Source organism: Chamaea fasciata, unplaced genomic scaffold, assembly GCF_029207755.1.
Source record: "Chamaea fasciata isolate MVZ Bird 193981 ecotype frontalis unplaced genomic scaffold, bChaFas1.0.hap1 SCAF_3, whole genome shotgun sequence".
Taxonomy (NCBI): Eukaryota; Metazoa; Chordata; class Aves; order Passeriformes; family Sylviidae; genus Chamaea; species Chamaea fasciata.
In genome coordinates, this window is record NW_027094088.1 from 92,415,245 (window position 1) to 92,427,530 (window position 12,286).

Sequence of the window (12,286 nt, forward strand, 5' to 3'; positions counted from 1 at the left end):
AACCAAAAAGATAAATTCTAAAAATAGACATTGTTTTCTTGAAGCTGCGTGAGAACAAAATGCAAACTCTGAAAAGCAGGCAAAGTTGAGGCGACAGTTTAACTACAGCCAGCGACCAAGCCTCACACAGCTGCTTGCTTACTCCCACCAGCAGGACCAGGGACACAATTAGAAAGGTAAAAGTGTTGACACTCCTGGGTTGAGATAAAGACAGTTTAGTAAGAAAACCCAAAGCTGTGCACACAAGCAAAGCAAACCAAGGAATTTATTCACTGCTTCTCAAGGACAGCAGATATTCAGCCACTGCCAGGAGAGCAGGGCTCCATTCCATGTAAAGGCCACTTAGGATGACAAATATCATCAACTTGAACTTCTCTGTTTTCCCTTTTTGTCCCCACTTTATATCCTGACTGTGATGCCATATGGTGTGGGTTATTCTTTCGGTTAGCTGTGGACACCAGTCCCTGCTGTGTCTCATCCTAATCTCCTACTCACCCCCAACTTCCTCACCAGTGTGACATATGAAAAGCAGAAAAAGTCTTGGTTCTGTGTAAATCCTGCTCAGCAAAACAAAAGCATCTCTGTATTACCAACCCTGTGCTCAGCACAAATCCAAAACACAGGCCCATACTGAGAAGAAAAATAACTGTACCCCATCCAAAACCACAATTCACAAATATTTCTGTGTTCTTTTTGTAATTGGATTTTTCAGCTAAGTTCTGTTTCTGTGAACCTCTGAAAAAAACCTAATTTCTTCATGGAATCCTTGTACAGTTGCTACAAAATCCCTCTTACAGAAACCACAGAACAACAGCAAAGAAAGGCATTTGCTTTAGTGAATTACTTGCATTAATGTATTTGTAGCTTGCTTTTCAGGTCCAAGGTTTTCATTGATTACAGTGGAATGTCAGAGGACAAACTAAGAGTTAGATTCAGCAACGTATTTTAGTTTCTCACCCTGTTTTAAAGTGTTTTGTTAAGTCTGAGCACTAGTCTTCTCCTTCTAGCTCTCACTACAGCTTTCTGGCCCCATGCTCAAAACATCTAAACTACCAAAAGGTTATTATAGAAGTTATCTAATCTAGCATGCAAACTCACTCATGTAATCACTGCAACTCATTCCTCCTTCACAAGTACAGATACAAAGCATTTTTAAATTTTTTCATTATTTTTATGGGTTTCTTTCCTTGTTTGCTTTGCCTTGATAGATTGATGAATGCAAAGGAATCTGAAGTTTGCATAGTATTCTCTTATTTTTCTATTTACTTTGTAATAAAATGTGTGGATGTATTTTTGAGTCAAAATATCAATATTGAGCTCTTTTATTTTGTGTATGAATATTGAACTTCACAAAGAGCTAGTTAATTTTCACTCATTGAAAGAGATTTTTTTCCCAGGTTCTTCACCCACTTTCATGTGAGTGTATGAGAAAATGTCAAGCCTTTCTGGAGTATGTTCTCTAGGCAAGCTACACACAAGGGTTCAACATGCATTCAGTCTTTTCCTCACAGATTAAATTTCATTTTATTAACTAGTCTAAAAACATGTAATAGGACTCACACTCTATTAGGTAATCATTCTGTATTTGCCTTTTGAGGTTCAACAGCCTGTGACCCAAATTTTCGGAATATGACGTATTTAACTGAGGGGAAATGAGCATTTTGCACCAATCTGTAGAGTACTGTTGTTCTCAAAATTTAAACTTCAGAAGTTAATTTAGCAGAACAAATGCCTAAGGGAAAAGCATGCTGCTTTGTTTCGTGCCAATAAAGAAGAAATAAACCTGTGTACAAATACAAGGTAGTTAAAGTTCCCTCAAAGTAATGTGTCATTCTCAAAATGTGCTAATGCCAAGGTGGAACATGAAAATAGTTTTTGAGTGAGAGCTAAATTAAACCACATCAATTCCGTGTTTATTTTTGTTTAAAAGATGTAAATTATTTTGAAATATGTAATATCTGCTTTCAGTAATGTTGCACAGTCAAATATTTTTCTTCCTTCTGTGGTGTTTACAGAATAAGATAAGAATTCTTGAATGAATCTATTATTGTTCATTTATGGCACTATAAACCTGATGTCTGTAATGCTGTTTTTTATTATTAAGTGTTATCAATCATATATTTACTGTGGGTTTAGTCAAATGTGTTTTAATTCATGCTTTCATGCAGAAATAACTATATTCAGGTAAAACCAGACTGGAAACATTTCCTGTCCTTCTACTTACTTATAAATATATATGTTACATAAATTCAAAAAAACATTTAAAACTTTAACAAAAACCTTATTCTGTTAAGAAATGAAAAAAATGAACTTAAGCTATAAACAAACCATATGTATATACATACCATGTATTTACATAAAGGTACTGCAAGTTTATTAAATATTTTTTCATGACTATTTTCCATCTAGTTAATGGCAAAGTGTATCACTCTATGTGAGGAAGAAGACTAAAAGCATCTTAATGTTTTGTTGCTTTATTGTTTAAATATTTAGTATATTAAAATTTAAAGGAAACAACAGTATAAAAACTGGACAGCAAGAGATAAGTGAAAAGCACAGTCATGCTGTATTTATAAGATCTGTGAGCAATTCAGCATGGAAATATTAAACTTTAATTAATTTGCTATGTAAATTTGAACAGCCTAGTTTAGCAAATTCTACTATGCATAAAATGTTTTCTAGCGTAGTTCTCATGTCTTCCAAAATATTCAATTACAAATAAATTACTTATGTTGGGACAATCTAAATCTTTGAAAAAGAGGAAATTACACTTTTTTCCCCCCCTGAACATTGCAGTAATCATCAAACTTTTACTTATTTGAAAAAAATGTGCTTTTTACTTAAGTATTTTTGTTTGTTAAAAATACAGTTGGATGTATGCATTTCAAAATATAAAGAAAAGTAGCAGCAAGATGTTTTTTGAGTTACTTCACAAAAAAATTCCCTTATTTCTTGCATACTACTGCAACAGGAATTAATATTTGCAATAAAAAAAACTACTTATTTTTGTATTCTGCTGGCTAACAGGGGAGGCTGTAGATGAAAAATAAACTCCATTTCAATGACTAATTTAGAAGAAAACAAATTATTGTCAAAACAAATGTTGCTACTTTGGATTAATTAACTTCTTATTTTAACCTTGACTATTTTTAATTTTAAGTGTAGTTAAAAAGTGATCTCTTACCTTATTTCTCTCTCTCCCTCAAGCCCTTTTACAAGATAGGCTCTTCGTATTACTTCTTCTTTTTTTTTTTTTTTTTTTTTTTTTCTTCAAGCTTTATGTGGTGGATATATTCATGGGAAGAGTGGAACTGTTCTTTCTCCAGGTTTTCCTGATTTTTATCCAAATTCTTTAAACTGCACTTGGACTATTGAAGTGTCCCATGGCAAGGGTAAGTATCTAATAGGATTTGTATATAAATAATGTATACAAATATATATTAGTTGTGTATATATATGGATATATATACAATATATATGTACATATAAATATATATATACACATATATAATGTGTTTTGTATATATATAATGTCTGTTTGGGAAAAAAAAAATCAGACGCATATGATTAAAAAAGAAAATGTCCTTTATTAGTTAAACCAGCAGTTTCTGCGATTCCTTTGAAGAAGTTTAAATTCCCAAAATTAATATCTTCAAAGGTGGGCTTTCCAGCTTGTGTTTATTTTTCCAAGGAAGAATTCTTTTTAACAGTAGCCAGAGGCAATGTGTTTTAGTCTCAGAAAAATGGAAAAGGGTTGAAGAGGTAAAATATGGGAAAATAATAGCTACTTGTTAAATAGCTCTAAATTTCTTTCAGTCAAAGATGCCAGGACCTTGCTGATGGCTATTCACTATTATTAAGCATAAAGGAGCAGATTTGATCTGTGTATTAGTAACCTTAGATTTCAGACATAAATCGTTAGAGCAAAAACTTATGTATATCTTTTTGTTACATATACTGTATAGTAATATTTGAATGCATAATTCCTCTTGTCATCTTATACATTTGGGCAATGTGTAAAATAACCTAAGGAAAAAAGCCCAGAGAGTGCTACTAATGTGCTACATACCATTAAAGTAAAACAGAATAAAATTCTTCTGAGAAGTATATGGGAAGTTTCTGCTTCTAGAAATCTTCTTAAAGACTGGATTTTTTTATTTAAAATTCATAAGACATTTTAAATGTAAAATAGATGAGAAAATGTGTGAAGAAGAATGTTGTTTCCCACAGTAAATTTATAAAATTTTATTTATTGTATCTGAAAATTTATTGTCTTTGAAAACTGAACTGTATATCAAAAATTAATTCATTACTGGATTGGAAGTTGGCAAATGAAAAAACAGTCATGATGTCAGGCAAAGGATCAGTCCCAGAAAATATGAATCTGTATTTTTGTAAGACATAAAACTTGTGTATGATTTGTCCTTGTGTTTGGAAACTTCCCTGAAGTTTAGAATTAAATACCAGAATTGTGTTGGAGGAAATGCAAAAATAAAACACAAATGCAAAATTTCAGCCAAGTATAAAGTATGTCTCCCAGTTAATAATGAAATCAAGGTAGATAAGTAAAAGAGACATACAGGAACTTGAATAACACCTAAATTATACAAATTTGAATTTTTGGAATCTATATAAAAATAGCACTGAATGCCATTGATTCTGTCACGAGAACTATTGATTTAAAGCGAACTTTGAAGCATCCGCATATTATGCCGTTGAGTTCATGTGGTTTCTGCAAACTTTATTTTCAGAATTTCAGGTTTTAATTCTAACTCTTTCTGAAAATGTTTCCATGTACAATAAGAATTGCTTTCTGTGTCAGCTACATATGAAGGAATAGAAAAACTTGCTATTAAATGCTTTTCTTTCCTCCCTTTTTAATTCTTTTAAAGGTGTACAGCTAGTTTTTCATACTTTTCACCTTGAGAGTTCTCATGACTATTTGCTCATCACTGAAGATGGGAGCTTCACAGAACCAGTAGCCAGATTAACTGGCTCAGTCTTACCCCCTACAATTAAAGCTGGCCTCTTTGGAAATTTTACTGCACAGCTTCGATTTATATCTGATTTTTCAATTTCTTACGAAGGTTTCAACATAACATTTTCAGGTAATGAATTCCATTTTGCTAAATTTCTTGAAATGTTACCAGATGATATTTCACTTACAGATAACAGACACATTATGAAACACCATAAAGTAAAAAAAAAAGTTAATTGTAATTGTATAGTCTCTATGATAGAAAACTGGTTAAGGTTTTAAAAGGCGACCAAGAGAATTGAGAAGAATGTTGGTGATTTGACTGTTTTAAGTTTTCCCTGTTCTCACAGAAACATTAAAATTGTTAAGAAAGAAGTTTGGAGAAAATTAAGGGGGAAAAGTTACAAAGATAGAAGGTACTGCTTCAGAAGAAAGGAACTAGCTTGTTGTAAATTATAGAAACTTTAAAAAAGCGGTGGTATGCTAACTCAGATTCAGAAAGGATTCTAAGCTGGAGACTGATTTTGAAATAGAAAATATATAAAGATAAAGAAAACACTTGTTAGCTATTGATATATTTCTGCAAATTATCTTTTTAAGATACTTGAAACATTCGTTACTGCTTCTCATTTACAGTTTTCTAAAACTAGATGACATCTAATATACATTTCTCAATAAGTTTCTTTGCCTATCTCCATTCCTAGGAAGTAGAATTACAGATGTACATATTGTAGCAAGGCACCTCAACCCCCAACAAGAGCTCATCTGTTGTTTGTTAGCTAGTCAGATAACTCAAACAGGATGAGCTGTCTTGTAGTGAGTTATTTTGGTGCTGTAGCCAAAATGGCCGGTGGGCTGGCATCTCCCAACTGCCAATAAACACCTTACTTTCAAAGTGCGATCTGGAAGGTAAGCTGGATTTCTTACTAACAGACACCTCACAAGCTAGAAAAGCCACACCAAACTTTCACAAATCAGAAATCCTCTATACATGATCCTGGAAACGTGCGGAGTTTCTCCCATGAGGAGGGATGCCTATTTTACAGTTACTCCCCAGGGGTTAACTGAAGAAATCTGTATACATTATTGTCATTTTGGTGGTAAATTACAATAGTATTTCTTTTGCCATCTTTAATTATAGATACCTTGAAATAGTGTACTTTTTTATGCTAGGCTGTAATCAACTAGTAGTTCTTTAGTTGTATATTGTGTAGTAATTCTAATTAAGATTTTTGGTCTGTTATATCTATCTGTTTAATAAATAATTATTTTTTATAAATAAACCTGATTTGCCATTGTTAGAACTTGTGGACCAGAGTAAGTCCTTAAATTTAAGCTGCTGCCAAGTTCTGAGGCTAAGGCAGGGCTTGTCTGAAGCTTCCGCTTTTTCCATGACACACATGAATGAATGAAGCACTAGTTGAAATGCTCATGCATATGTATATTCTATGGAAGGAGTACATAAGGAGCTCACATCCAAATCTCCTACATCCTTTTTCAAAAACTGAAAGCAAATAAATTTTGATGAGAATTGGCAGTGTTTATAGATGATCATGCTATTTATGAGTAATGTCTCTCATTTTGTTTGCTTATTTAAAAAAAGGAAAAAGTGCCTCACTGATTAGAGCAATAGTGTTGGATTTACTCTTATTAAATGCTAAAATATATTCATTCTGGATACTTTGGACTCACGAAAGTAGAGGTCAGCAGTTTTACAAGTTTGAAATATAAATACAGACATTAATTATTTCTTTGACAATTTGTTTATCATTTAGTCAAGAGCATTAACCAAGTTGTAGAAAACCACATAAAATATTTTGGATGCAAGGGGGAAAATTGTGCAGTAACAGAAAATATGGATCACAGAACTTTTGGAACACAATTGAAGGTTTATATCCTATCTACTACTGCTACAACATACAGGGCCAGAATATGCCATCGTTTATATTAAATACACATTTTGAGAAATATTATGAGCTACATTGACTTTATAAAGCAAATAGGTGATTCTGGTTTTGTACTTTCACACAACCAGAATACGTTTCTTCTTAGTAAGAAGTGTTCAGTGAGAACACCTGTTTAGAATGTCATCAAACATAGAAATTTGTCATGAAAATTGCCGTGTGCCTAAAGGTACGCTACAAGGTGTCTCCATGTCTAGCTTAGCCTCTGCAGTATTGAGCAGAGGTTGTAGATCATATGTTTTCTAAACTTATGTTTGCCAGCAGAAACTGATGTAGTTCATAGATTGTCTCTGATATTCAGAACTTTCCTATAAGACAGTTACTAAAGGGAAGGATTTATTTTTTTATTTTATTCCATATATCAGCAGTTTAAAGACTCACTCAGAAAATTTGGTTTAGTTTCTTCCCTGAGTAAAAGGAGTCTCTTCCTCTAAATAGGTAGATTTGACCCTACTTTCTACTGACCTCCAAGGTTAATGTTCTATAAATATTTTTTCTTATCTGTTGCCAGAAGGGATCTCTTAGGTCTTTAAATCATATTCTGAAGAATATGAAATCAAACCTTTTCCATTAGATGTTGAGGTGTTCTCTTTCAACATCTTTTCTTGAAGTAGTTGCTAGTGGATATCTAAGGAAAAAGATTATATGAGAAAACAGGATTTAAAAAAAAGTGATACTTCCACAGCATATTCTTTGGAGATGGGGAAATGGGTGGCTCATATATTTTGTGAGTTTGATTTTCTTCCAATGTAACAGCCCTGATTTTTTCTCCATTAGTCTATTCTGACTCCTCCTGAGTTATTCCTAATGTGTGGTTATAAAAGCATAGTTTTTGAACATGTGCTCATATGTCTTTCATTCACCTAACCTTTTTTTTTGATTTTTAAATAGATTTTCCTAATTGCACAATGATTTCTTTCAACTGTAAGTCACATTTCTAGAGCTGTTTGGGAGTCCAGATGAAAAGAAGCTAGAATTACATAAAAAAGGAAGTAATTAAACAAAATTAGAGTAAACCACTTACAGTACAAGCTGATTACAGCTCTTGAAATTAAGAAAATAGATGCACTGTGGGTAGGACACATTAGGTATATAATTACTGTAAATACAGGCATAATAGATGTATAGAAACAGTACTGGGTTTTAGGAAAGAACACAACTCTGAAATACATGTTTTCCAGCTGTTCTATGATTACACAATGCAAGCAATTTGGTAAGTTTGCTTTTTGCCATATGGACAGCTTGTCCAGATAATAATATATTATGTTTTATTGTCTTCAGAATATGATCTGGAGCCATGTGATGATCCTGGTGTTCCCGCCTTCAGTAGACGAATCGGTTTTCATTTTGGTGTTGGAGATTCTTTGATCTTTTCTTGTTTCCCTGGATATCGCCTAGAAGGTGCAAACAAACTCACCTGCCTGGGAGGCGGCCGACGTGTATGGAGTGCACCTCTGCCAAGGTGTGTGGGTAGGTGGTCACATGCTTTCATTTCATTCATCAAATCCTTAATAGCACATGGCACGTGGCAGAATACTGGGCAGGGAACAAAGTGTTTGGGTTGAAACAGTTGATCCCCAAGCTGTAAAACCTTTAAAGTCAGTGCAAGATATAAGTAATGCATGTCTCTTTTATTTAGAGAACAAAAAATACCGAGAATAATCAGAATTATGCCAACAAATAAGATCAAAATGTTTTGTGAGATAAAATTTAAAAGTGAATATTAAACTTTATGTTTGGCACAGTTAAGTTATAAATTTCACACTTTGTCTTTTGGGGTAGAGAAACAATGTTAAGACCTTTTAGGAAAGGTCTTACTTTAGAGCCCTGCAGCCGATTTTACGGGTCTTTTTCTCATACTGTGTTGTTATTTTTGTAATTCTAAAGTTTCGGGATTTTTGCAGTTTATAAACTGCATCACAGTGTTTTTAAAGTTTATTTTTTTTAAATTAGTGTGCTGTTGTTAAACATCAGTAACTATGAACTCAAATTGAGTAAACAGTTATTTTCTTGTAAAAGCTCTGGGACTGTATGTTATGAAATGTGTGCAGTTGCTGTATTGGTGAGATGATTTAATCTCCACCATGTCAAGTGAACCTCATCAGCTGCTATTGACATAATGCTTCTGAAAAGTCAAATACTTCCACACACCTCTAAATGGATTTCCTTACGAGGGTTCTTGTTTTAAATAAGATTATATTTCATGAAGGGAGAAACTCAGCTTCAGCTTCTTTCTTTTATTTATTTTAAAAACCTGGATCTCTATAACTGAAAAAGTCACCTACATTGTATATGCATGTAAGATACATAGAAAAACATAAAGTATCTCAAATTTTGTTTTAAAATGGAGTTATTTATCCTATGAAAAAACAGGCTCTTACAGATGAGAAAGAAACAAAAATAATATGGAGTTTGCCATTTATTTGGAAAGTCTAGATTTAAGTCTTAATATATTTGCAGCCCTGGGATATTCACTTGGTTTGGGTTGTTTGTTCATTTGTTTTGTTTGGGGTTTCCCTCTTTCAAGGGGGCTTCTCTGTGTTCCACTTAAACATGTTTAGTTTATTTTAGATATCATAAAATTTTAGTCATCTGCTGAAATATTGTTATCTTGTGCTGAAGAAAAGAGACATTCTATATGATGCACGTTTTTGTAAATTTTGTTAACTTTTAGAAATCCTTTCCTAAGTATCTATAGTAATAAAAGACTCATGCCGGACATCTTGAAAATGCTCACTTAGTTATCCTCATAGTGTGAACGACACATTGAAAAGCTGAAAAGATTATCAAAGTATCAATTATTATCTTAATGAGGTATCAGCCAATAAATTAGCTGTGAATGTATAGGACTAATGTAACCACTTACTGTGCCAGACACAGATATGCCTATATGTTCTCCCAAGCATAATTTAGTGATACACCTCTAATCTTAAGTATATGTGATATGTCTGCCATTATTATTAAAATGGAATTTATTTACAGAGAGCCCAACATTTCCTTTGTGTTCCTATGTTTACTTTTGAGTAAATCCTTTGACTGGCCCTGAGACACTTATGTCACTAAATCCATGTATGAGATCCCACTTTCAAACTGATTAGTAAAACTTTTAATAAAATATGAAAAGACAAGTGTTACTTATCTGTGTGCCACTTGTCTTCATTTGATCTCTTGTAGTGTAGCAGTCTAAAAACATATATAATGCAACTAAATGCAAGGAAAGAAACTTTGCTAGGCAGCTGAGTGAAACTGAGGGGGAAACACATAGTGCTCTTCATAGCTGCTTTCATAAGGGATATGTTTTTTAACACTAAGAGGGTTTACAGAAGTCCCTTTTCTTGTTGCCATGGCATCTAAGACATTAGGGGTGAAGATATCCTCTTCCCCTGAAAAGGAGTTCATACAAAGACTTCTTCTTTCTCAGAAGAGTGAAATGCAACTGCTTGTCCTGAAATCTGCTGGATTTGGAGTGTACATTCAGAATTAAAACTAGTCTCAATTCAGTGGCACAAATTCATAGGTACATTACTGGACTCAGTAGCCTCTTGATTATTACTTCCTAATTGTCATTTCTACAAAGACCAAACTCTCATACGTGATATATATACATCAACAAGGATTCTTGAGTCGTCCTATGTCACATGGTAATACAGTCTTTCAAGAATCTTTTTATCAGATTCAGGATGAAAGCTCTTCAAATTTAATTGTATTTAAGTTTTAAACTAAACATTCACACAAGCGTATGCTGATTTGTATCACAGAAGTTGTATTCAGTTTCATCTGCTGTTGAAAAAACCAACAAACCAATAGGGTTTTCAATGGTCTTGCCCTTCTCCATCCAAGTAAATAATTTCAAGTCCTTCCTCTAGGGTTATCTCAAACATGCTGTGCAATTTTCCTGGTCAGAGAACTATTCATGCCTTTCCACTCTTTCATCTTCCTTGAAGAGTTATTTTCCAGGTAAAAGAAAAACAGAGTTTGGTAGGTCTAGTTAGTCTAACATAACGATGCTACTATTATTAATTTAGGACTTTGAGTCCTTTATAAAAAACATTATCATAACTTTCAGTGACCTTCTCTCCATGCTGTTGGATCTGTCCCTTCACTAGAAAGCAGTTAGTGCCTACAACCACCTATTTGCTACTGTTTGAGAAAAAGAGCTTTAGTGTTAAAAAGTGTGAAGAAAATCCAAGCCCTTAGGGCTGACTCCCTTTGCACTGTTTAAAGAACACATATTATAATTACACAAGGTGGTGTCAAATTTCTCCCATCTCAGAAGACTAAACTTTTTCTATTTTTTTCTTCATTAAAGGGGTGCTTGTGCTATAGAAGCAAATCCCCTTTCTGTTTAGTGAATTTTCTGTTTACATTGACATGATGTGGCTTTTCAAGAACATCCTGTCCTTCCACCTCTGTATACCAACTGTGGGAACACTGGATCCTCATAGAGAATCTCTCATTCTTGAATTGTTTATAAGAAGGTAGTGGGGTCATCCATTAAAAAAATCTCATTTCCTCTAAGAGCTTTCTCAAAACACTCAAATAACAACGGTGGTTTCATTGACAGTTGTCCGAGTAGCTGATAACTGCAGATAGAACACTCTGCTCTTTTTTACACAAGAATACTGCCTCCCATCTTTCCAGGCATGGTAACTGCATTTGGGAGAACTGTCACATGAGTTTTACTGAACTGGTGACTCACTGCAACACGTATGCTACGGTTAGGCTTTTCTGCAGTTGCCCACAGTATAAAGAACATAGACATTAATTTGAATCAAAAAAGTCTGTCTACCTGTATGTAGCTGTTTTTTGTGATATGTTGTCTCAATGTACATTCACAGTGTTCTTTTTTACCCCTCTCCTCAAAAGTCACTGTAACTGAGAGGAATGTGACATTAAGGGGAATTCTGCTACTTTTTCATTTTGCACAATGCACAGAATTGAGTAATTAGCATATGTCTATAGATAATGTCAAGAGAAAAATATCTTTCTAGCAATACTGACACATGACTACCTGGAAGATAAACATGCATAATCTCTTGAAAAGAAATGTCACTAGCCCCTGTCTTTTGATTTGAGAGTATTGATGTAAATATCTGGGTTTTAACGATTCTGAAATAACTTGTGACCTTTAAGGATGTTAACCTTATCATCTGGTATCCTACTGTAATTGATATGTTTGACTCTGTGTGATGGTTTAATTTTCCAGATTTACTTCTGGATAATTTACTTATCATTTAAAATTACAGAGTTTGTATTGTGCATGTGGGTGAAAAACGAGCTACTGGAGTAACGACAAGTTTCTCCTGATTATCTTTTGTCTAGTTGAGCCTTCCAACCAGAAAAC

The 12,286-nt window shown here is 33.5% G+C and overlaps 1 protein-coding gene across 1 annotated transcript in view; it reads left to right on the top strand.

Annotated features, from left to right (window-relative positions):
• CSMD1 (CUB and Sushi multiple domains 1) overlaps nucleotides 1-12,286 on the top strand; it is a 1,082,532-nt gene that overhangs the window by 846,584 nt on the left and 223,662 nt on the right. The window contains exons 19-21 of the mRNA XM_066179810.1: nucleotides 3,276-3,392; nucleotides 4,893-5,108; nucleotides 8,224-8,412. Of these exons, the coding sequence (XP_066035907.1) occupies nucleotides 3,276-3,392; nucleotides 4,893-5,108; nucleotides 8,224-8,412 (522 nt within the window). The remainder of the gene's footprint in view (nucleotides 1-3,275; nucleotides 3,393-4,892; nucleotides 5,109-8,223; nucleotides 8,413-12,286) is intronic.